Source organism: Branchiostoma belcheri, unplaced genomic scaffold (assembly GCF_001625305.1).
Source record: "Branchiostoma belcheri isolate BF01 breed outbred unplaced genomic scaffold, Haploidv18h27 scaffold201, whole genome shotgun sequence".
Classification (NCBI taxonomy): Eukaryota; Metazoa; Chordata; class Leptocardii; order Amphioxiformes; family Branchiostomatidae; genus Branchiostoma; species Branchiostoma belcheri.
Window position 1 is genome coordinate 140,203 of NW_017803503.1, and position 26,672 is coordinate 166,874.

The 26,672-nt window shown below is 40.2% G+C and overlaps 2 protein-coding genes and 1 long non-coding RNA gene across 3 annotated transcripts; 2 read left to right on the top strand and 1 right to left on the bottom strand.

Annotated features, from left to right (window-relative positions):
* Window positions 1–602: 602 nt before the first annotated feature.
* Window positions 603–1,887, top strand: LOC109469408 (delta-type opioid receptor-like). The gene is made up of 2 exons (XM_019767914.1): window positions 603–1,264; window positions 1,660–1,887. The coding sequence occupies exons 1-2, from the start codon at window positions 623–625 to the stop codon at window positions 1,885–1,887; spliced, it is 870 nt and encodes a 289-aa protein (XP_019623473.1). The 5' UTR covers window positions 603–622.
* Window positions 1,888–2,679: 792 nt separating this feature from the next.
* LOC109469409 lies at window positions 2,680–11,321 on the bottom strand. Its single transcript, XR_002140187.1, has 3 exons — window positions 11,229–11,321; window positions 4,136–4,262; window positions 2,680–2,766 (listed from the first exon to the last, which is right to left on the bottom strand). It is a non-coding gene; the product is annotated as an uncharacterized LOC109469409 (long non-coding RNA).
* LOC109469407 (RING finger protein 151-like) lies at window positions 10,808–25,335 on the top strand. Its single transcript, XM_019767913.1, has 7 exons — window positions 10,808–11,022; window positions 11,235–11,377; window positions 22,511–22,645; window positions 23,412–23,508; window positions 23,847–23,963; window positions 24,586–24,714; window positions 25,116–25,335. Exons 1-7 carry the CDS (start codon window positions 10,872–10,874, stop codon window positions 25,214–25,216), a joined length of 873 nt encoding a protein of 290 aa, XP_019623472.1. The 5' UTR covers window positions 10,808–10,871; the 3' UTR covers window positions 25,217–25,335.
* The last annotated feature ends 1,337 nt before the right edge of the window (window positions 25,336–26,672 follow it).

Below are 26,672 nucleotides of genomic sequence, written 5' to 3' on the forward strand. Positions count from 1 at the left end.
AGGGTACTAACAGTAGTTACGCTACGCTCACTCGGTGGTTTATTCGGTAGTTATCGCACCTGGTAGTTATCGCACCTGATTATCTCACCATATACACCTTGGGGCGGGGCATTAACCCTTCAGCATACACGGTATGTGAGGTTGTAATTTCACACGCATGGACATATGTACCCACATTTTCCTTTTGTACTATAATAAATGACCGTTAGTACTGAGAGTAAGGGTATTTACCATATTCCTTGTCTTTTACTATTTCAGGCTCAACCTAAGAAGTCTAAAGAGGCCAAGGCTCTGAAGCGCCGCCTATCAAGTTGCTACGATAATGCAGGCGCCGAGGAACAAACCAACAACGTGCGTCTTGAAGCATACAGTCATTCTAGCCTCAGAATAGATTCTCGATAAATGTGCGTAACTGCAATAATTGGTCATTAGTTGTTTCTTTAAAAGGATTTGACGGTGGGCAAAGAGTTTAAAAATGGAGGGCCACAGCTATAATCCTTTGACTACAAATGACAACAAGACAGAAGAGATCTTTGATTCGTTCTTCGAGAACCAGTTAAACCAAACAAACAGTACAAACCAGACCATACCGGTCTGCGAGGAACTCGTGCTGCAAAACCTCATGCCGTATTACGTCATCTTCAGCCTCTTGGCCTTCGCGGGAATTGTGGGTAACGCGCTGATCATCCTGGTCCTTCGGAAACACGAAAAGGCCCGAACGACGGCGGAAATCTACGTCCTCAACATGGCGACCACGGACATGCTGATGCTTTCGATGGTGCCGGTACTGGTAACCCGCAACATCATGAACCTGAAGTGGATCTTCGGCGACTTCTTGTGCCGTGTGTACTATCTCATAGCCGGGTTGAACATGTTTAACACTGTGTTTATTCTAACGGCTATGAGTGTAGATAGGTACTTCTGTGTCTCACGGCCGCTACGGTCTCTGGACTGGAAGACCACCAGAACTGCAAAAATTGTCTGCGCGTTGCTATGGGTGATCTCCACGGTGATAGACCTTCCCTGGGTGATCTGGGCCGACATCGGGAGTCCCATACCGTACTGCGATACTCCCATGTGCCTTTACGATTTCCCGGCATACCACGGTGACGACCATTTCTGGGAGCGTCTGTCTGAGATCGGGGTACTCTTCTTATCGTTTGTGGTTCCAATCATCCTCATCACGGGAACGCACATCGGGATCCTGTGGCACATACGGAACGCGGCAGCTAGCCTGGACCGAACGCAACGGTCGCAAGAGAAGGTGACCAAGATTTTTTTTTTTAAACAGCTTTATTCAGTATTCAGGAAATCATACAAACAAATCATATACGGTGCACATAATAAACAGAGATAAAGTAAGGGAAGATAAAATAACATCAGGTAATCATTCATAACAAAAGAAAGAGGTGTGTATATATATCATCTAAACAAATTACTGGGTAGCATTCAATATTGTCATCTGATGTTTTAGTTTACATTGGAAGTATTTCATGTCAGGTTTTATATTTTTAATGAAGCAGCTGTATATGACATATTTAGCTATTAGGATACATTGCAGTAGAATAGGATCTGTGTGTGAAGTTTCTGGTATACAATATATAATTAGCTTCTCAGTTAAGGTTGGGTCCTGCTGTGTTTTGTTTTTCCACCACCAAGGTGACCAAGATGGTGTTCGCCATTGTTGTCGTCTTCGTCATCTGTTGGCTGCCGAAGAACGTGGCGTACCTCGCCCAGCGATTTGATTGGTTCGTGGCGCCGAACGAGCTCCATATCGGGTTCGAAATGCTGCTGATCACCAACAGCGCCATTAACCCCTACCTGTATACCATATTTGGGCAACACTTCCAGCGGAGGCTCATGGGAATATTTTTCCCAGCAAGGTGAGGACTACGTATGTGTTAATAGGCCTAAATTCTCCTTCTAGCTCTGATTGGCAGAGGTATTTCCGCCAATGAGATATAGGACGTTACCACGTTATCTTATTTTTCAAATATCTTCGTTAGCATTAACATTTTAATGGCTTGAGGTGGTGGGACTACGGCGCACAGATATGTCAACTTTGTGTATTTAAATGTTAATTGCACTTTTTTGTTGTGTGGCGCTGTTGATATAAGTTATAAACTTGAGTGCAGCGTCACACTGTCCTTGTTATGTTTTCATGTTTTGATAAATAAAAAAAGATGAGTACTTTGTTTTTGCATTTTTTTTCTTATATCTAATTCTATTAATCATTTATACATTCAGGTAAGAGCCTGTTTTTCAGGTATCCCTGACACTTGCAATTTAAAAACACCAATTGCACTATTTACATGATACTCAACATATGAAACAACAATTTTCTCAGATGTTAATACTTAAATCAAATGCCATTGATGAGGGGATTCTTAAATGTTTAGTAATTTAGAACGGTTTGTTGTTGAAGATAAGATTATTTTTTTGTTTGTTTGTTTGTTTGTTTGTTTGGTTGGTTGGTTGGTTGGTTGGTTGGTTCTTCCATGCATGTCAAATCAGCCTCAATGCTTCTATTTTTGTATGTGGAACATGTAGAGATTAGCCTAGGGTAATGATATGAAGCCCAGTATCTCTGATTGCTTTGATGAAATTAATGTTTTCAGACATCGTCGAAGCATGGTGACCCGAACTACAGTCGTCATGAGATGCAAGAATGAGACGCCACCTCGCGATCGCCGTCGGCACGACAGCGCCCCGAACCATTGGTCCCTGGACGTGGAGGCACAGGTTGAGAAAACCGACGACCGCAGTCTCTCGACATCGGAGAAAGAGGCAGAAACGTGCAGTCAAATTCAAGTAGAAGACACTGAAGTCTGATCGTAACATTAATCGTGACCGAATAGTTTAAAATCATGCAATAGGGTCCTCACATCTTAGAAAACACAATTAGGCCATGTTGATTTGATTATATGGATGGCATCCTCTGAGAACCCCAAAACTGATGCGAGCGTTTGGCAAAAAAAAAAGTTTCTTTCATTATGAAATCTAGTTGGTTATGAAGGTTAAACAAATGACAAGAGTATGGTAAGGTGAATAATCTAATCTTTAAATTCATTTCTTGACATTTTCGTCTTTTTCGTTTGATTTTGGCATTCTATTGGTATCGTTTTCCAATATATTTTTTTTTTGCAACTTACGGTATATATTTGCTCATTTTGCATCTGTTTTGTACCATTTACAGTATGGTTAAAAACTTTTTTTTAAACGGCCGAATGTCATCCATATAATCAAATCAACATGGCCTTATAGACAGTCGTTAATAAACATCAAATTCGAACACCATTTGATAGGGACCAAATTTTTATCACTTTCTGTATGGAAAACATGCGACTTTCTTAGTGGATAATGACAGGTTTATTTAACATCACCATACTCTTTTTCGAAATTGAGGTGGGTTCTTTAACGTGCGTGGGGTGTAGCTTTTCCCAGTTAAAAAAAGTCCCGTTCCACTCTGTGCAGAGCATAGGGGTGGCGCCTACCTCCATCCCTGTAGCCCTTGGGCCACACAGTTGTGCAAGCACTACAGCAGGGGGCTAGCCCACTGGTAGTGTTGTGTGTTAGACCTTCCCATACCCTTTCTCATAGATGTTGAGTGCTAAGCAGAGAAGGCAGTATGAGCCAATTTTTTAAGTCTTTGGTATACGTATGACCCGGTCGGGGTTTGAACTCATGACCTCCTGGTTACAAAGCGAGCACTCTACTGGTTGAGCACATTCGAGACCTCCATCAAACGTCCTATTAAAAGAACGCCCCTAACCATAGCTAGCTATAGGTAATCATTTTCACCTTGGGTGAGGTGAGGCAAGTCGTGTTAAGTGCATTTCCAGAGGGCACGACATCAGGCCATGTTAACTTAGGGGATTTGAATCTAGGATCTGAGCCAAGCACCCAAACCATTGATCAATAACAAAACATATACCGAGTCCCAAAAAAATCCGTCCACCCATGCAAAACGCGAGAAACAGCTGCGAACGTGAAAATCTACATCTCCCACAAAACCCTTCCGCGGAAGGATATATCCTTCCCCGGAGGTAATAATGGCAAGCGTATTTGCTATCTAGTTACAGAACGATACAATAGGTTCAAGTGGAGAATTTTCATCATTGAAAGTTTTACTTACCTTTGGAAAATACGATTCCTAATTGTTGTTTACCAGCTATGTGTTGCGTAGCTACAGCGTATGCGTGCCGACTGAAGTGTGGTGCCGTATTGATGTCCAACAGGTCTCACTTGTCTGTACATTTTAACTGCAGAAAACGATAAGTATACATAGAAACGGTTTATAAAGATAATTAAGCATTGTGCGTATGAAATAAAGACAAAACTTTTTCTGCCAACACTATAATAAATTGGGACTTACCCAAATTTTTGGCTGACTCCGTCAACCTTGTTCACGGAATGGACCCGTCCACTCTTGGAACGTGACGTCAGTGATACGTGACCGTAGTAGAGGGTCATTCGTGCCAGATAACTTGTATCGCCCCCCGTCTCTGGTTGAAGGAGTCAGCCGAAAATTTGGGGTAAGTCCCAATTTATTATAGTGTTAGCAGAGAAAGTTTAATCTTTATTTCATAATGACTTGTACCAACACAGATGAACTTTCATGTAAAGCATTGTGTGTTTTAGACACGAGATATCTCAAAGATACAACAAGTGTATATTTTGTCGCTGATAGCGGTATTAACCAGACAATACTAGTTGGAAATGTCGACAACTGTGATGATGTACAAGTTCAAATAGTGCGTATATATGGCCGTAAGTTTAAGAGTAATTATATATTTTGTCATAGATGATTGAAAATGTTACAAATTGTCTGGTAGTGTGCCGATGTACAAGACGTTTTGTCGAACCCAGAACTACCTGATATGATATAGTATTTCATAAAAGGACTACTTATAATATTTAAAAACGAACTATTATCTATATATATGTGCAGTTAAACTGTAATTTTTCTGTAAAAATAAATATATAATACTGGTGAGAAATGTTTGTTGGAAAACTGTAGCAACTGTTTGAAACATGAACAAAAAAATTATACCTAGATCACATGCGAGGCACATACGGGCGGATTTGTCAGTAAGGCCACAGCAAGTAATTTTTATGGATGACATCAGCGCGCGCATCAATTTTCGCCTGATTTTGAAAAAAAAAATAGTTGCCCGCTGACAGTGGTCAACATGCCGAAAATGCGTAAAGATATCTGTTGCCATGCCGGAACATGGATGGCAGATAAATATAAAGAGAGGGACAAGATAAACAAGGCTCTGATTTATTGTTTTGTGTTTTACTTTGATGCAGTGATGTATTTTATTCATTTTATATGTGATGTTCCCACTGAATCAAAACCATTTGTACAATGATCAAAACTTTTATTTTTCAGTGACAATGGATGTTGTTATAGTTGGCAGTAAACTTAGCACAATATAGGTATCATTTCTTGTATAACAAGGTTTATGATGTCAACATTTAAAATATAGGGACCTTGTTTTTTTAGCCTGCCTTGTTTTCTTTTTCGCCCTATCGCATTAAATTTGGAGTCTGCGGAGGATGTCATCCATAAAATTTACTTGCCATGGCCTAACCTATGACGTCAACTGTACACATGGTCCGGAAATACGGCATTAAATCTGGGCTATACCACGTTCCAACCGACCGGAAATTTGATCCACTCAGACCATCTCTGAGGATTACATAACGCAGAAAAACGCAGCATTTTTTCTTTACAGTTATACTTTTCTCTTCTTAACAGCGCCACGTATATTATGGTGTGATAATGATGTTTTGAATGATTGCAAGTTGTTGTTATTTTTCTATCAAAATGTTTACCTAAGGGCAAGAGACGATGCCGACTAATTTGCGCCCCCGCCAAAACACATCCTGACACAAGCCGCCGCCATTATTCAAGCACTGGCCGTTGCCATGGCAACAGGGCGCTGACGTCAGCAGTTCGAAATCCAAACAACCGTCAGCATTTGGCATTTCCTGAGAGAAAAAAATCCACGCCTTGTTTTTTTGAGGGCTTGTCGTGTCGGCTAGGTCTTTCCCACATACACTAGACATCTAAAACCGAGGAGGACATATTTCTGAGGTGAGTGTACCATATTGTGTTAACCACATAGATGCGTTTGTAATCAAGAGTGCGGTAGATTTGATCAGTTTGGTGGTACAATGGCTTACGCCGTGGCGTTTTGCACGAAAAATTACTCATGACTTTTACTCATATTCAAGTGATTGTTATTGTCAATTTTCTTACTCAGTGAAGATGTATGATTGTGCAATTTTTATGAGAAATTGTGCTCTTTTCTATTGTGTTACAGGCGAAATTATCAAGCGTCTGGCACGAGCGTTTGCACGTAAGTACGCGCTCATGTTTTTACATCACTTCTACCTTGCCGAAAACAAGCATTCTATTGTAGAGCGCGGATTCGTATTATAATATCGGCTGTTGCTGAATGATGAAAATACCTGTTGCACGAAATTTGAGACTACATATATAGCTCGTAATATAGGGACTCACGTCGTTGAATCGTTTTTAAATTTCATATATGTATTCATATAGTAACATTTGCGTAAGCAATATGTATCTGTAAATGTGTATTCGGGCTTTGCAGTAGCACACTAGATTTTGTATGGCCAGTACCCCGTATAACCGCCCTTTGGCGTAACACACAAGCTTCTGTATCTGTATAGCCGGTATAACCGCCCTTCGGCGTAATACACCAGCTTCTGTATCGTCGGTATAACCGCCATTTGGCGTAACACACCAGCTTCTGTATCTGTATGGTCGGTATAACTGCCCTTCGGCGTAACACACCAGCTTCTGTATCTGTATAGCCGGTATAACCGCCCTTCGGCGCAACACACCAGCTTCTGTATCTGTATCGCCAGTATAACCATCTTTTCATCGTAATACACCAGCTTCTAACCTTATATCAGTGTAGCTATTGAACGGAACAAATTATAATCGCTCTTCAGCGTAACACACGAACTAAGCAAGCACGCGGCGCGGTAGCAATCGGTTATATCACCTTATACTGAACAACCTATCCCACATAACCTTTGCATAGTTATACCTACAAAAAACGATAAAAAAATGAGGAAAATATGTGTAATGATAATATAGTACATGCAATAACTGGAACGTAATAGGCGTCTGAATATGGTGCTTACAATATGTTGGGGATCGCAACATTGTTTACACGAACACGGAATGTGTATTCAAATAACTAATTACACTCCTCGGGCCTTGCTTTGTTTTAACAGTAATCAAACGGTTCGATGTAATTTCTGTTAAAAACAAACAACGTATTTGATTAGTGTTTTTTCCTTCTTGTGAAAAGTGAGGTTAGACAGTGTACAGGGGTGCCTGAGTACACAGTGCAATTGTACGGAATACAGTGCAATCGTATTAATGAACAGTGCAATTTTACTAGTAAAATTGTACTAGTAAAATTGTAATGTACATTATCAAAATTGTACTGTATACTAATACTATTGCACTGTATTCCGTAAACGTGCACTGCATACTAGTAAAATTGCACTGTATTCTGTAAAATTGCATTGTATTCCGTGAAATTGCACTGTATTCCGTAAAATTGCACTGCATACTAGTAAAATTGCAATGCATACTTGTAAAATTGCACTGTATTCCGTAAAATTGCACTGCATACTAGTAAAATTGCACTGTATTCCGTAAAATTGCACTGCATACTAGTAAAATTGCACTGTATTCCGTAAAATTGCACTGTATTCCGTAAAATTGCACTGTATACTCTGGCACCCCTGGTGTAATATTGACCGCAGATGTGGAGGACTTCCTGTATACGTCAATAACTAGCTCTTACGTACGCCATACATTGTCCATGGGGATGAGTACTCAGTAATACGTGGGTCAAACTTGCATGAAAGGGCACCGCTAGTAATCTCCAAGCAGATCCTACGTTGCCAAGACAACACTTGGCTAGAGGAGTGCTCCTTGGTCAGCGTTTGCGGCTGCTCTAAATTCAGTACGTGCTCTAATTTAGAAGAATCAGTTTCATGGCTAGACATCCAGGTTTAACATTACGTTGGCAAAAATAAATCAGATAATTTAACTGGATAAATTCTCTAAAGATGTTTCAGATAGCATCCACAAGCCAAGAGTGAGAATGTTGTACTCAATTTATACTGATGAAATATAGCGGTTACTATCTGATTCCTCATACAATTTATCATGTAGATTTTGTGGCTACTTAACAAATTTGTAGTATTAGGGTTTAGGCCATGTTGATTTGATTATATGGATGACATCCTCTGGGAGCCCAAAAACTGATGCGAGAGTGTGAATAAAAAAAAGTTTGGCCAAAAAGTTGCCTTCATTATGAAATCTACGTGGTCATGAAGGTTGAACAAATGACTAAACACAGAGTATGGTATGGCGAATAATAGAATCTATATTTTCGTTTCTTCACATTTTCTTAAATAATTTACTCACATTCAATAACCATTACTATACCTTCCTTTGTCTAAGAAGGAAAAATTCTTCGTATTTTTCCTGACCTTCTTAACAGCCTCGTTTAATCCGAAGGTCGGCATCTTTTTTTCAAAACATTAACGGGTCAAAGTATTCTTATTGAAGTTTTCTTTTCCCCAGAATGTTATATTTTTTCACCAGAATGTTATATTTTGCTGAAAATAGTGTGTTATGTTCGACCTTCGCATTTATGAATACAACATTCTGATTTTGCACACGTGTCAAGACGGTAGGCGTTTCAGCCAACTTAACCTACAAAAATTACTCCTTTCCTAAAAAGAAGAACAGGACTATTTTGTACTATATATATAGAATAATATCATAATTTTCCTCCTGGGCAAGACAAAAATAATATTATGCCTAATACTGTTCCCGAGACAGCCTTGCTTTAAGCTTAGTTCGTGACCATGAAAAACAAAAGATAGAAAGATCTAAAGACAAGAATAATCTTATATCTAATACGTATCAGCTTTTTGTGCTTAGGCATCCTTGCTTTAAGCTTAGTTCGTGAACATGAAAAAAAGATTTAAAACCTATTCTTCTTTGGAATAGCGGCGAAAAAGAACATTTACAGCATAAAAGTATTAATTTCTACTACATATATTGAATAATATCATGATTTTCCTCCAGGGCAAGACAAAACTAATACCATATCTAATACTTACTAGTCCCGTGCCTAGACAGCGTTGCTTTAAACTTAGTTCGTGAACATGAAAAACAAAAGATCTAAAACCTATTCTTCTTTGGAAAAGTGGCGAAAAAGAACATTCAAAGCATAAAAGGATTACTTACTACTACATTTATAGAATAATATCATAATTTTCCTCCAGGGCAAGACAAAACTAATGTCATATCTAATACTTATCAGTCTTGTGCTTAGACAGCCTTGCTTTAAGCTTAGTTCGTGAACATGAAAAAAAGATTCAAAACCCATTTCTTCTTTGGAAGAGCGGCAAAAAAGAACATCCAAAGCATAAATGTATTAATTTCTACTACATATATAGAATAATATCATAATTTTCCTGCAGGGCAAGAAAAAACTAATATTATGTCTAATACTTATCAGCCTTGTGCTTAGACAGCTTTGATTTAAGTTTAGTTCGTGAACATGAAAAATAAAAGATCTGAAACAATTTCTACTTTAGAAGAGCGCTGAGAAGAAAACAACATCCTACGCTAATACCCCCGCAACAAAATACCCTACCTGACATTTTGTGACATTTAACCGTAGATCCTTCGCAAAGACCAATAGCATTGATGCTAGTCGTCGCCATAGCAACAAATGCTACAGTAAAAACCACACAGGAAGACTGTTTGTAGGGTAATCCCGTCGCTCTCATAACCTCGCCCTGTGATTGGTCAGAATTAACCACCCAAGGACAAAGCTGTACGATAAAACGTCAAGCAGAGTGGCGGGATTATTATCTTATCAAGTTCGATTTCCAGTTCAGCTTTGTCGTATCAAATGTCTTACCCTTCTTATTTCAAATCCCTTGTAGTTAAAAGTCACATTACCAATGTCTGAGACGTGTAAGGCAGATTATGTGTTAAGTGCAACACGAATTGTTCTAGGTTAAAGCTTTGTAACGCGTGTCTGACCGTGTGACTGCAAATTTAGGTTGTATGAATATTTGAGTTTGTATAATACTTGAAATAATATAAAACTATGAAATAATACTAATGAAATAATGCAAAACTATTAAATAATACAATGGATGACACACCGATTCCTATTGTCTTCTCTCTCTGGCTAACTGTGGACCCAGAACATGTGGACTTATATAGGTGTGACATGAGCAACGGGTCAACGGTGGTTGGAAGTCAGTAACGGCCCCCGTCCCGGTTCGAATTACACTTTTGTAAGGTCGCGTGTTCTGAGCCATCGGGTCTTCATTTATCCTAGAGAGTTTTAAAAATGGTAAAAATTAGGTGACTGACATCATGTGTGTGTTGAGAACATGTAATCAGTGGTTTGGAAAAAGATTCTTCTTCTACAAATTTGGTACATTCCTCTTCCTCAAAAGACCTTTAGTGTAAAAGACTCGCCGCCCCTTCGCGCCCTGAGGTGAGGCGCTGGCGATTTTCCAAAATCTACGAAATGATCCCTGGTGTGTTTCACGTGATACACAGCTCTAGCACTATGGCAACGGCCACTGACGTCACACATGTGTATCTGCAGATTTCCTTAACTTCGCTAGATGGCGTCAATGTCATCTCAGCGATAATTTGACTCAGGTATGATGAAATTTATTTCGTTTGACGTAGAAATCTTTTCGTTTCCAGGGTGCAATTTATAGGCTTGGAAATCCACCGTCTGAAAAAAACGGCGCGCGCGAGGATCAACATGGGAGTTTTGAAAGTGCTGTTCCTGGACGACATCCCTGACGACTGCACCTGCGCTGTGTGCCACGAGGTGCTGGAAAACCCCCGGGAGTTCTCCCGGTGCCAGCACGCCTTCTGTGAGGGCTGCATCCTGCCCTGGCTCGACAGTCATGGTAAGGTCAAGGGTCACATACGATTTCTAGGTTAAAGGTCCTTTTCATTTGGTAGGTCAAGGGTCAAAGGCTTTTGAACAAGGGACCATGGGAAATTTCATAGCTGTTTTTTTATTTATTTTTTGTGCAATTTTAATCACTGTGAATTGTTAAATTGACACCACGTGAAATGTTGGAATATTCTATTTATTAAATTTTTATCTCACCTCCAGACTCGTGCCCAACATGCCGTGCTCCAGTGACGTCATCCGACCTTCGACACCTGCACAGAATTTGGCGGGAAAAGTTGTACCAGCTGCTCATGCGCTGTGAGTTTCACGATGCCGGATGTGACGTCACGATGCCCTTCAAAAAGGTACATAAAATACATTTGAATTGTGAAGCATTTTGTGTTTTTTGTAACATAGCCGGCAAGGGCCAATGTCATTCACGTTGTATTCCAATTTTACAAAACATCAATGTTTAAAACAACAAGGACAATATCAAAGTATTTCCCATGCGTTCTCCTGTTTTTCTAGTAAATAGATGTTAATATAACATTTTTAATCGTCAGCAGTTGTTACATTTCACCCATACTATAGTATGGGAGAAATGTATTGTTTTCACTCATGTTTCTCCTTCTCCTGCCATTTCTTTAAAGGGATTCAACTCAGCCGTTTTTTCAGCTAAATGACCTGAAATTTGGCATGGAGCTAGATTGGGCAAATACCCCCAGACGTTTTTTTTTTAAATTTATTTTAAATAGGCCTTTCAAATTGTTTTATTTGGTTCTTTTTTCCATTTTCAAGCATAAAATATAGGTCCATTTTTGGACCAAATCCTGAGGAAATGTTGGAAATTTGGAATGGGGAGGAATAATGGGTGAAATGTGCTGTATTTGCTCTTGAGCAAATGTCGGCCTTTCTAGTTCATTATATATTTCTCTTAGGTTTGAAATCTCAGATTTCTTGTTTATGGCAGTAACTATAGCTTGTGCTGGTGGATTTCAAAGTGTATGCCTCTGTCCTTGGTGCTGAATTGTCAGTAGTCCTTAACAGAGTTTGTTTGATCCTACCAACAACTAATAACTTTGCCATTTGGTCGTGTGGTGTGGATTTCGAGTCTCGGGTAACCGTATCTTACGGACCATGTGTTGCTGATTGACAACAAACGCATGTGGAACAAGTTAAAGTGTTTGTAACTGACGGGGACGTGTTGTAAGCCATGCGGGGGCGATCACGTTGCAATGCCGGTTGTAGTTAACATCTAATTTCCCTCGGCATTCAAAATGAATAATTTCAATGGTGACTCAAGAACACTTGTGCACGTAACAATTGATCGAGTAAAGGCACACTGTTAAAAAAGTGCATACTTGTCACTATAGTACTAATTCTTTTCATTTGTAGTACATGAAAACCTGGTAGAACTTCGCGATCAAAAAAGTATTAGTATGTAAAACAAAGTAGACAGTTGGTGGAATAAAAAAGGAAAAATATATATTGACCAGCCTCTCCAATTCTGTCCTGCAACTTGCAACATAATGTAACCCAACACCCATACTGCCTGCTACAGCACCAGTTTCCGGTTATTAACCTTATGTATTTGGAGAAGAATACAAAACAGAGCAAAAACAATACACATGGTTAACATAAAAACGGGTTTGGAATGCATAATTTGTTGTGAACTATCTACCCTTTCCTGAAATTGCTCGGGAGTTTTAAAAAGATGGCAATGTTTCTAACTGTCCCTATGTTAATTTCAACTGTCCAGGAGTCAGAATGAACTTTCCCAACCTGTTTTTCTGAAGTATCGTATGACTTTTGTATGACAAAAATAGGCCATTTGAGGGGACTTTTCCGGAGCCAAGAGCCAGGGTGTGTGCCTGGTGAACAAAAGAAGGGCTGACATTCTGTGGTTGATTATTTTTCTATTGTCCCCAAAATGTCCCAAAGTGTCTTTATAGTTGTCCCGGCCAAAATTTTAATGGTCAGTGGCCATCGGGACACGGTTAATTTCGAGCCCTGTTCTAGCTGTAATCTTATTTATTCCTGCTTCACGGTCATTACAACATAGAATGACTCCACTTGCGGTAAGATGTTACTTCCTGACGCCCTAATACCAGGTATAAAACACCTTACTAGCGTATTCTTCATTGGGATTATTTTTGCTTTGTCATTTCCTTAGGGTGACTGGCGTGCGCGCAAGTGTCGGTATAGTTCAAACGAACTACAGATTTCCGAGAAGGGTATGCCATGCTTAGGGTTATGTCAACAACAGTGGGGTCGTGTGGCGTAGCGGCAGAGTGCGCGACTCGGAACCTAGAGGTCCCGGGTTCGAGTCCTGACATGCCACCGATCTTGTGCCCTTGGGAAAGCCACTTTACACGACTTTCCTCACTTCGCTCAGGTGAAAAGGAGTATTGTCCTGTCATGTATTTGTCCCCTGTATTGGTGGCGGCATTAATATAAGTTGATAAAATTTGAGTGTGTCGTCACCACGTATGGTGATTACATGTTGGAATGAATAAAAAAAACAGGAAAGAATATTATTTCATAAATCATAACATGACATTAACTTTCTTGCAGTCGAAATTTCAAATTTGCTGCTTTTAATGATTTTACACGAGCTTGTAACTTTTTTTCTATTCCAACATGTATTACAAGACATGGCGACGGCACACTCAAGTTTTTTCAACTTATTTTCATGCCTCCACCAACGCAGGCAAACGCATGAACGGACCACAGAAATTCTAATTTTCACCTGAGTAAAGTGAGGAAATTCGTACAAAGTGCCTTTCCCAAAGGCACAAGATCGGTGGCATGGCAAGATTCAAACTCGGAAACCCGAGCCGAACGCTCTCTCTCTCTAGCTTGTACCTTTTTTCTCTCCAGAAACATAGTTACATTTCCAGCAAGTTGGTTATTCGTTTACCTTTATTTGATTTGATTTATTGAAATTGCAACAATGCAATACATACGGAACAGAGGCAGCTGTTGCTGGTGTTGTGTCCCGCACATAGAAACAAATACTGGACAGACAATACTCATTTTCACTTGAGTCTAGTGAGGAAAGTCGTGTAAAGTGCCTTTCCCAAGGGCACATGATTATATCATTAGCTTATTTCAAACACAAACACAAATCACAATACAGCTCCACCACTAGGCAGCCACAAGGCTGAATTGCGTGAATAAAAGCTTTAGACAGTGAAATAAAATCCTGATCATCATTCCGTGTTGTAAAAACAGTCATTAAATCATTTTAAAATCATACATTTGCACAGACTATTCATGATTTAAAATGTGAACAAGGTACGGTAATGTACTTCTGTTGTACCGCTCTGTGCGCGCTGGCAATTGGTCAAGTTTTGCATGTTGTCTAGTCATCCTCCCACTGACACTACCCCTGGTAGTGTCAGTGGGAGGTGGCATGTCAGGACTCGAACCCGGGATCTCTTGATTCCGAGTGCCGAGAATCCACTTGAGAATCCACTCTGCCGTTGCGCCACACGACCCCACACTCCTTGGTATGGGGTCCTTGAATAACCCTTCAATAAGCCTACATGTAACACTAGGCTTCTGTATTGTTGTTATTGTGCTTGAGGGGTTGTTGGGGTGATACTTTGATCATACTTTAGTGCGTCATTGCCGGATTAGAGAGCACCTAGACGCCCTGACTCAGCGAAAACACGTGAAACATGCACACTCACCGCACAGCGTGGGGAAAACATGTTGTTTTACAGTTGTGCTTAATAACAGGAAATGCAGCTTACTTCCGTGTCATGATTTCTCAGTATATAATTGAGCCTTGTGAACATTGTGTGAATCATGGGCATCTTAGAATGCCATGATTCCAATGTTTTTGCACGAGCATCTGAATCACAAATTTCTAAAATTTACTGAGTTGCAAGGAAATTGTTACTCAAGCAACTGGATAGATTTTGCTTAATAACAGGAAATGCAGCTTACTTCCGTGTCATGATTTCTCAGTATAAAATTGAGCCTTGTGAACATTGTGTGAATCATGGGCATCTTAGAATGCCATGATTCCAATGTTTTTGCACGAGCATCTGAATCACAAATTGTTACTCAGGCTATTTGACACATTTTGCCTGTTTTTTTTAAATTTACCGAGTTGTAAAGAAATTGTTACTCAAGCAATTGGATAGATTTTGATGGATTTTGACAGTTTTTAAATCTAAGCAGTTACAAAGAAATTGTTACTAAGGCAACTGGATAGATTTTAACAGTTTTCAAAATCCACCTAATTGCAAGGAAAATGTTACTCAAGCAACTGGATAGATTTTGGCAGTTTTAAAATTCTATCCAGTTGCAAGTTGTTACTCATTGACAAGCAACTGGATAGATTTTAGTAGTTTTCACAATCTATTCAATTGAAAAGACATTTTACTCAAGCAACTGGATACATATTGACCGTGTTGAAAATCTATCCAGTTGCAAGAAAATTGTTAACTGTCAAAATCTACCAATTGCTTGAGTAACAATTTTCTTGTGTATCTCATTTTCTGGATGTCTAACCTTCATCGACGGGTCATCTGAAACCTTTAGAGTCTGTAGTAACTATTTGCTTTTGCCAAAAAAACAGATTTGTTCAATCATAGTTACAAGGTCAAGTTCACACTATATGGTGAATAGATCTCCGTTTCTATAGCACTTGAACCATTTTTGTACGTATCAAATCTATAATAGTATACAGGATATTCATGGCATTTTAGTGTCAAAAAATAGTAAAATCTTTATTGTAGTACTTGTTTAGATTTTGAAATTAGTTCCCAGCAAGATCTGTAATTAGGTTTTGTTTTTTATGGTGCACCCAAAGAATTTTTTGTGCACCCAATGTTTTTCGTTGGGTGCACCAGTGCACCTATTCCCAAAAATGAATTTCGAGCCCTGCTCGGTAATGTTGGTTGGGACTGTGAATCTTGTAAAGACGTAAAACAGGTCAAGATGACATGGCCTAAACCTTTTCATTGGCTTATAGCGACTGCAGCAATATGTTTGAGTTGGAGTTGGTGTTGGCCATGGTGTTGGTCTGAATCTTGTAAAGACGTCGAAAAGATCAAGCTGACTAGCCCTAAACCTTTTCATTGGCTTAGCGACTGCAACAACATGTTTGTGTTGGCGGCCATGAGCATGATGTTTTAGGACTCTGAATATTGTAGAGACGTCAAAAAGATCAAGCTGACATAGCCCTAAACCTTTAAAATTTTCATCGGTTTTGCGACTGCAACAATATGTTTGTATTGGTGTTGGCCATGAACTTCATGTCTTGGGACTCTGAATCTGGTGAAGACGTAAAAAAGATCAAGCTGACATAGTCCTAAACCTTTAAAATTTTCATCGGCTTAGCGACTGCAACAATATGTTTGTGTTGGTGTTAGCCATGAGCATGATGGCCTTTTGCAGATCGATGACGTTAACGTTGAGGCACATACAGCAGTACAATCCCCATAGTAAGGGACCAGTAGTGGTATGTTTAACTTTTCAATCATGCGTTGATGGTCGTTGATGCTTGGGGCTCTAAATAATTCAAAAGACGTCATTATAGGGGGGGGGGGCAAATCCTTCTGTCGATGGGCCATAGCTGCTCTCAAGTCTCCAATGCTTATATCATTATCTCTTACAAGGCGTAGAATCTATCTGACAATCTAAATTTCTTTATCGGCTTCAAGAAGCTCTCTGTTGGTCTCGGTCTTGATCTAGTTGGCTTTGAATTTGACGTCAGACCAGTTGATCACATGGACAGCCTGGCTAAACTACAAGCTAACATTTGAAGTCATGATATATAATAGTTTAGAATATCTGGCAAGAAAATACCAAGTTACAATGCACTAGGGCTGCACAATGTGCAATGACTTATATCAATTTTCGCTTTCGAGAATTATTACCGCAAAGAAATGATGGCATACAATAAGGTACCCTAGCTACCAGCAAACAATGTCAAATGACGCGTTCACAAAAAACTTATACCTAAACCATTATCTCTAACAAGAGGTAAAATCTATCTGACAATCTAAATTTCTTTCTCAGCTTCAACAAGCTCTGTGTTGGTCGTGATCTAGATGGCTTTGAATTTGACGTCAGACCAGCCGATGACATGGATATCTTACAGGCCAACTTGTGAAGTCATGATATATAATAGTTCAGAATATCTAGCAACAAAATACCAAGTTATAATGCGCTAGGGTTGCATAATGTGCAATGACTTATATCAATTTTCGCTTTCGAGAAACCCCTTTCAACTATTGCTGCAAAGAAATGATGACAAAGAACACGGTACCCTAGCTACCAGCAAACACTTTCAGATGACGCGTTCACAAAAAAACGTATACCTAAACCATGATCTCTTACAAGACGTAAAATGTAAGTCTAAATCTCTTTCTCGGATTCAAGAAGCTCTGTGTTGGTCTTGATCTTGATCTAGTTGGCTTTGAATTTGACGTCAGACCAGCCGATGACATGGATATCTTACAAGCAAACTTGTAAAGTCATGATATATAATAGTTTAGAATATCTAGGAACAAAATACCAAGTTCTAATGCGCTTTTGTTGCATAATGTGCAATAATTTGTATCAATGTTCGCTTTCAAGAAATCCCTTTCAACTATTGCTGCAAAGAAATGATGGCAAACAATACGGTACCCTAGCTACCAGCAAACAATTTGACATGGATATGTTACAAGCAAACTTGTGAAGTCATGATATATAATTGTTTAGAATATGTAGCAGCAAAGTACCAAGTTATAATGCGCTTTGGTTGCATAATGTGCAAAGATTTATATCAATGTTCGCTTTCTAGAAATCCTTGTCAATTTTTGCCGCAAAGAAATGATGACATACAATACGGTACCCTAGCTACCAGCAAACAATTTCAGATGACGCCTTCACAAAAAAAACTTATATCTAAGCCATATCTCTTACAAGAGGTAAGACACTAGCTGACAAATCTAAATCTCTTTCTCAGCTTTAACAAGCTCTGTGTTGGTCTTGGTCGTGATCTAGATGGCTTTGAATTTGACGTCAGACCAGCTGATGACATGGGTATCTTACAAGCAAACTTGTGAAGTCATGATATATAATTGTTTAGAATATGTAGCAGCAAAGTACCAAGTTATAATGCGCTTTGGTTGCATAATGTGCCATGATTTATATCAATTTTCGCTTTCGAGAAATCCCTGTCAACTATTGCTGCAAGGAAATGATGACATACAATACGGTACCCTAGATACCAGCAAACAAATTTCAGATGACTCGTTCACAAAAAAAAAAAGTCATACCTAAACCATTATCTCTTACAAGAGGTAAAATCTAGCTGACAAATCTAAATCTCTTTCTCAGCTTTAACAAGCTCTGTGTTGGTCTTGATCTAGTTGGCTTTGAATTTGACGTCAGACCAGCTGATGACATGGATATCTTACAAGCAAACTTGTGAAGTCATGATATGTAATAGTTCAGAATATCTGGCAACAAAATACTAAGTTCTAATGCGCCTTTGTTGCATAATGTGCAATAATTTGTATCAATGTTCGCTTTCAAGAAATCCCTTTCAACTATTGCTGCAAAGAGATGATGACATACAAAACGGTGCCCTAGCTACAAGGAAACAATTTCAGATGACAAGCCAAAAAGCAGTTACTCAAGCAACTGGATATGATTTTGGTTTTTGGGTTTCCAAAATCATATCCAGTTGCTTCAGTAACTGCTTTTTGGCGTATCGTATTACCTGGATGTCTAACCTTCACCGACGTAAATTTTAGATGACGCGTTCATAAAAAAGTTGTGGCCTGCACATGCGTAATAGCGTAGGAGTGGGTCTGTAGAGTATAAAAACCCCTCACTTTAAGTGATGAAGCATTCAGCTGGTGTGTCATACCAAAGCGAAGGCGTAGTATAACGGTTAAAGGGATACAGAGCTGATACAAACAGTCAGGTCGTCTTAGCGTCGTGAAACAGTCGTGTTAACATGGGCAGTGTTCCGTGCCGCATTTGCGTCGTAGCAGTCGACGATCAGTCGGGGGTTTTTGACGACGACGAGGTAAGAATCGTACATTTGTTGTGTCACGGTGGTGGGGCATGGTCACATTTGTCTTGCGACCGCCGTACGATCGCAAACTGAGATCATTCTTTAGTATCTTTGCCCTGCAAAATTCAGATGTATTGTTACAAAAAAGGCAGTATTAGACCCTTGTTGGGGATGGTTCTGTCACAGTTTACTTGAAAATTTTATGGCATCAAAATCATACGACAATCTACGACGAATATTTATTTTTTTTATTTATTTAATCTTCGGACACCTGAGTGGCCTAGTTCAATTTTAACAAATTTATTTTCAATAGGGCCCAGTACAAAATACAATAAAATCAAAGATACAGATACAAACAAAGACCGATATAAACAATATGACCTGGCTTTTAGCTATAGTTAATCCTTCCCACATCTTTGGACGAGGGATTGCGAATTTCGTTGGAAAAAGAGGGTAGGATGATATCAGATAATGGACATGCACGACACTAGATGGAACGTTGAGATCAGAAAACCAAGGAGGTTGCCATCTCTTCTGTATCACTTCAACAGTCATATAATCACAATAAGGTATACATATACTGGAAAATATTATGGTATTCGCCTACATTAATCTATTCTAATACTCTGTGTAGTGGATAGAATTTTGCACCCATGTCAACAAAAGTGAAGATAGCTAAAGCCGACCATGGTCTCTCGACCTTCTCCAGACTATGGTTGGGATTTAGTCGTGAGCAAGGTCGTGAGTGGTTAGTTAGGTTGCGTACTAGCTTTGACAAATCGAAGTAGGGAAAGCCACATTCTTTTTAAATATGATTTAATGCGATCAGAGGAACAAACTAAATAGAGCTAGAATAGCGGGATTTCAGGCTACTCCAAATCCAGTGCTAAGATTTTGGTTGGGAAGTGGTCTGAAACAAAGTTGTGGGAAGGTCCAAAAAATTGTCTTCAATTTATTTGCATATCAATCAATAGTTAGTGCTTATAAACCTGCATTTCCCCTCTGGTCTCTCAGTCACTGACGAAAGCTAGTGGATACTAGCTGAAACGTCTGACGTTTCCAAAATCATATCCAGTTGCTTGCAACTGCTTTTTGGCGTAAAGTTGTGGGAAGGTCTTGAATATGTGACAGGGATAAAATATACTCTGTTTTTGTGTTGGTTTTTGTCACCTTTTGCAAAATTCGTGAATCTGTGCAGACGCGAAAAGGAAAGCAATTATCTTCACTCATTACCACCTCTTCACTCCTACACCTGGAAATGACAGAGACTTCCTCTGTTGCGTTCTTGTTGCCTAGCGACATGACGCCATTCGCCACCGAGTCCCATTCTACCAACTTTCCATCCTGTACAGTACGAGAATGAAGTGCCAACTTCTGTTTAAATTGTCAATGTCGGCAGCATGCGCAAATTGGTGCTTATAACAGTTACTGTACTTTCAAGCGGCGGTGGGAAAATTTAACTGCCACAGATTTCATGAACCAAATACGTAAATTCACAGTTCTGATATTTGATATATTTTGATTTAATTTGAATTGCAACACTATACAATAAAACCTCGTGTATGGGAATTGGCATCTGCAAACTAAGACATAGAAGAAACCACATTTCTTTGATTCCTAGGTTAAGTTAAAGAAGCAGGGTACATAAGAAATGTATCCCTCAAACCTTTTAATCATCCTGTTAAAAATAATCTGTCACATCTGCAAAAACGACGCTTGAACACTTAGTCGACCATTACAATTAGTTTCAAGTTTCAGCCATCCACGAGTTTTAACCCTGACATTTTCTGTAAAGAATTAAAAGGATTGCATTACATGAAAAGGTCTTATATGAAACCTACCGACACATGCGAATTTTCAAACTGGTATATAGATTACAAAGCCTGGATGGGAAAATGGTCTCAAATGACTGTAAGACATGCTCATCCGTTTTAGTACACATGTGTAGTTAGAGATTAAAACAAATAAGTACTTCTACCATGACAGATGAACTTTCAAGCTAATATGGATTACTTGGAACCTGGCAGTAGAAATAGCTCCAAATCAAATTAATGACCAAAAGATCAGTTTTCCTACACGTAAATGATTGAAGGTTAAGTAGAATAATGGTAAACAGCATCACCTGTACACTGATTAGCGGCATTTGTACAGCTTACTTCCGTAGTCACCGGCGTGTCTGTAATTCCACAGAAGTCAGAGCGCCGTTAGATAAAAGCTAATGCACTTTTATGAACATACAGCCACATGGGTCTCCCCTAAGCCACACGTACACACATTGTATACACTGCTAATGCCAAATTGAATGTTCCATCGGGTAGACTTTCCATGTTATAAAATTCGACAGAGGTAGAAAATGCGCCTACAATATACAGGGACATATAAACAATTGCGTCTCTTGGGATGCTATTGTTATGTTTACCGAAGGAAAACATATTGTTTTTGCTACATTTCCTCTTCTTCTTCTCCAAACAGTGACCTCTGACCTGATTGAACCAGATTGTCTCTCACCATGGTAACTGGTGTTGGGTTACATAATGTTGCAATTTTATAGCAGGAGGGGTTTAGGCTCCTGTCATCATATATGTGAATGTGTTTGAGTAAAGATTAACTGAGCAGACCATATGTGAAGGTAAACATTATGCATTTGCTTTGCAAATGTTACCTTTCTAGTCACATAAGTTTTTTTTAACTGTACTGGTCACAACCTCCGGATCCAGTCGAGTTGGACGTCCAGCATTGTGCATTTGCAAGGGAGACATACATGTAAAGGCATGTGGTATCTCAACAGACACCTGGAAAGCCCAGCCTGAGGATAGAGCTGCCTGGCGCAGAGTTGTAATGGTGTTACGGATGCAGACAAAAGAAGGGGAGAAGCTGAAGCACAACAAGACTGGCAATGAAAACATACATTGCCATGGCGACGGTGGTCTTTGTTTGCATGGCACTGCCATCATTTCATGATTTTGAGGAAGACTTGGTACAGATACAGTGCACTCCTCCCCTGAGTGTATAGTGAACGAGCCCGGGGTCACAGAAAGAAGGGCCACCGGGGAAGAGAGGTCTTCCCAAGGTTTTCCAGGAATGTGGGCATAGATGTGGGTCAGATACATGCCTGTGGACATTCCATTCCTGTGGACAAAATGCCTGTACCATTCCTAGAATTCTTGCAAACTACACACAATACTGTACCATTAGGCTCCTCCCTGAGACGTCGCCAAAAAAGAGACGGAAAAAAAACAGTAGCACTAGCAGCACCCCTGGTCACATAGCACACATGCTGCGTGTGCAACAGGGGTGTGAAGGCCCAAGGCTGGACTCACAAATCACATCAGAGGCGACACTCCAGCGGCGTAGATATATATATAGAAAGTCTTCTGAGACTGAACTGCCAAAGACTGGTCCCATAGGCCCAGTACGTGGTGATTTCCACCGATCCTAACGATTTTTTTCATCTTGTTCCCCTCTCCAGCGGGACGCCCATATTGAGGAGTGTGAGTTCGTGACGGTTGTCTGCCCGAACCAGCCGTGCAGTGTCCGCCTGCCGCGGGCCGAGATGCCTGATCACACCGAGATCTGCCAGCATCGCCTCGTCAGCTGCATCAAGGTAGGCTCGATCTGCAGGATACATCACACTTCTTCCCTTTCACTGGTCAGGTCCCTAGCCTGACTACGTCAAACATCTAGCCGAAATTGCACCAGACTTCTAGCAGCCCTTCCACTGGTCAAGCCCCTAGCCTGACTACATCACACTTCTAGCAGCCCATCCACTGGTCAGGCCCTAGCCTGACTACATCACACTTCTAGCAGCCCATCCACTGGTCAGGCCCCTAGCCTGACTACATCACTCTTCAAAAAGCCCTTCGACTGGCGAGGTCCCTAGCCTGACTACATCTAGACGCCATAGCACTGGCCAGGTCCCTAGCCTGACTACATCTAGACGCCATAGCACTGGCCAGGTCCCTAGCCTGACTACATCTAGACGCCATAGCACTGGCCAGGTCCCTAGCCTGACTACATCTAGACGCCATAGCACTGGCCAGGTCCCTAGCCTGACTACATCTAGACGCCATAGCACTAGCCAGGTCCCTAGCCTGACTACATCTAGACGCCATAGCACTGGCCAGGTCCCTAGCCTGACTACATCTAGCCGCCATTGCACCAGACTTCTAGCAGCCCTTCCACTGGTCAAGCCCCTAGCCTGACTACATCACGCTTCTAGCAGCCCTTCCACTGGTCAGGCCCCTAGCCTGACTGCGCCACGCTTCTGGTAGCCCTCCCAATTGTCAATGATATCATTAACCACTTATTTCGTGCATTAGTTCTGATCAGTTGTTGATCTTTTTGTCTATTTCTTTGTTATGTTCTTCCAGGGTTGTGAGATGGAGATCAGTTATGGCCTGATGGGCGAACATAACTGCATCCGGGCACTTCGCCATGAGGTCAACAGCCTGCACAAGGAGCAGCAAAGTAAGGAGTCCGCCATCTTGGTCTAAATAAGATTTTAGAAGCAACTTTATGAACGCTTTTAGGGCCCCACACCATCCTTTAAAAATACAAAACACATTTATTTGTTTTTTTTTAGATTTACCACATATATGTATGAATATGACAGATGAATATTACTTTTTCTAGATCTCAAACCAGGTCCCTGAGACCAAACTTTGAGGTTTGAACCACTCACACCGGGAAGTGCCCCTGCTCTTTTCGATAAGTGTGAATGGATCTTAACATGCTTAACACCAACACACAACACAGCCCCCCAAAGCAATACTTCCGGAGGTAAATATGTATGTTTATCGTTTCAGACCTGTTCAAGGCGCTGAAGCGGGATCGAGACGAGCGGTTGAAACTGGAGAAGTTCGTCCATGACCAGGCATGCGCAATGGAGGATCTCACTGACCTTATCGAATCCCTCACAACAGGTGGGTCAAAGGTTACTTCCGGTATTTTAAAATCGTCGTTTTTTGTTGAAACTATTTGCTGTATTTATAAGTATGAATGTACATGCTTATTTTTATGTTTACGGAAGGAAAACATATTGTTTTGCTCTGTTTCTTCTTCTTCTCCAAACAAATAAGGTCAATGACCTGAACCAGACGCCTGCCACCATGGTAACTGGTGTTGGGTTACATCATGTTGCAATTTTATAGCAGGAGGAATTTAGACTCCTGTCACCATATATATGGATGTGTTTGAGTAGGAATTAACAGAGCAGCGAAGATAAACATTAGGCATTTGCTTTGCAAATGTTACCTTAATTTCTACCTTAATTACCACAATGTTTAACAAAAATATGTCTGTTAGAGTGTTCTTTTCCGATTGAAGAAGCGGAGACTCAGGTTGCAAGTTGCCAGGCTTTATTTTCACGTCCCACCTCTCTGGAACCCTGAGACAGACTACCCCTCTCCCCTCTGGAATGCCTTCCTGACCTCGATATTCCATTTCGGGCTTAACCGTTACTTATCAGGGGAGGGTAAAGACCTACACATGTACTGGCTTGCAATTTTCTCTAGCATGTAACAATGTCATCTTTAAATTTTGCAGCGCACAAGGGAACAGACTGCGAGGAAAAGAAATCTGGCGACGCCTGCGCAGCAGTCCCGTGTAACGAGAAGAGAACCATCTCCCTCCCGAGACTGGCACCTCTCCATACGCAGATGCGACTCAACTCTGGTAGGTTTCTTTTACCACAACAACGACCAAACTCTCATGAAAGTTCATCTGTGTCGGTAGTAACATGTTTAAAGTTAAAACTTTTGATCAAACACAAAGAAGTTCTCTCACCTAGAGCTTTCGACCAGTCACTCTGGTCTTCCTCAGTAGACTGACCCAGTGAGACTTGTCAAGTGGCTTCTGTGAAGTGTGACGTCAACACTGGGTCAAAGGTATCTGGTAGACGATGTCGTCCCCCGTCGCGGTTGAGTGAAGGGAGATGGGCCCTGATGTAAAAATTAAATGTATCTGGTTTGATTTACCATTTATGGTTAGTTTGTTGGTTGATTGATTGATTGATTGATTGGTCGGTTCATTGATTGATTGATTAATTAATCGATTGATTGATTGATTGGTCCCAGAGCGTTCCCGTGACCGTGAGCGGGCCGGTTTGAGGACGCCCAAGCGGAAGGCGGCTCACTGCGGCGTGCAGCACCAACCGTACGGGAGCAGCTCCCCCTAGTGCCGACAACTTTCTCTGCAGCACGCCAGCGCGACCATGCAGCAAAGATAACCATTGAAACATTTGCAACGCTAATGCATAATGTTTACCTTCGCATATTGTCCACTCTGTTAATTCTTACTCAAACACATTCAGGACTCCTAAATCCCTTCTGCCATAAAATTGCAACATGATATAACCCAACACTAGTGTCCATGGTGACAGACGTCTGGTTCTGGTCATTGCCTTATTTGTTTGGAGAAGAAGAGGAAGAAGAAGAAACAGAGCAAAAACAATATGTTTTCCTTCGGCGTAGGTAAACATAAAAAAGCATAACCATTGAGTGTATCAATTTCAACATATGGACAATTTTATAAACATAAACTGCAACCAACAATTTGATTGCAAGTGAATTTCAACAAAGCTTGCTCCACTAAAAGTCATGTCAAATTTCGTAGAACAATTTCAATTTGTCTGGAGAGTGCAAGGATATTATAAAGTCGTTCTTGAAACATACAGCTTTTGTGTAAGGCGTTTAATACAAGATGGCAGCTACATTCAAGTAACTGAAACCGTCTTTATCGACGAGGAAACCTTTAGGTACCTTGAAGAATTGTAGAAAATTAAAAATAAAAGAACTGTTCACCATTGTAGCTGTACGATTTCAAATGAGGCACAAGAAATCCTATGGATTTAACCAGGATAGACTGCATTTATATTCTATACCAACGGCCTTCAGTTTAATTCTGGACTTCCAATTTATAATTAATTTCGGACTAATTCCCATATCTCAGCAACCTTACATCAAGACGGGCTAACATTGTGAACTATATAGATACAAATAATGTAAGAAATATGTGCACGTAGCAGCCATTGAGGGCCCATTGGGGATTAACCCAATAATTTTGCACAGAATGCAGTTCCAGAATTCTGCAGAATTGGGTTAATCCCTAAGGGGTCCTCATTGGCTGCTACATATTTCTTTCATCATTTTACGTATACTTTACAATATTAGCCCATCTACATGTAAGGTTGCTGAGATATGGAAATTAGTCCGGAATTGAACTGGAAGTCCGGAATTAAACTAGTGGCTGTTACTCCACTTTTTCAAACGCTTGAAACACTTGAAACCATTAGCTCTAGTATAACACAGAGACCATAATGTCAAATCGACGTTGGAAATATCCTTCTTTAGATCTACAGAGCCCAAGAAAAAGTAGAGTAGGTGGTCAGTAGGGGTTTTAAAAGGCTGTGTATATACGCATTTTCAAGGTATTTTTGTAAATTTTCTATGTTCTTTTTTAAATTATGAACTGAAGGGTGGATATATACACTCAAACCTTAGACAAATATAGACATTAAATAAAGAAAAAAGCAGTATGCCAAAATGAGTGTAGACACAAAATTACGCGCATTGTACCTTCTGTATTCGGAACCTAATTTGGACTGTAATTTCTAATAGAAAAATTGAACTTAC

Excerpts from the sequence above, each read along its gene's own strand:
- LOC109469408 (XM_019767914.1), top strand. The coding sequence starts at position 623 with ATGCCGTATTACGTCATCTTCAGCCTCTTGGCCTTCGCGGGAATTGTG. Across the intron at positions 1,265-1,659 it reads CGCAACGGTCGCAAGAGAAG|GTGACCAAGATGGTGTTCGC; the intron begins GTGACCAAGATT and ends TCCACCACCAAG.
- LOC109469407 (XM_019767913.1), top strand. The coding sequence starts at position 10,872 with ATGGGAGTTTTGAAAGTGCTGTTCCTGGACGACATCCCTGACGACTGC. Across the intron at positions 11,023-11,234 it reads GCCCTGGCTCGACAGTCATG|ACTCGTGCCCAACATGCCGT; the intron begins GTAAGGTCAAGG and ends TCTCACCTCCAG. Across the intron at positions 22,646-23,411 it reads GCCTCGTCAGCTGCATCAAG|GGTTGTGAGATGGAGATCAG; the intron begins GTAGGCTCGATC and ends ATGTTCTTCCAG.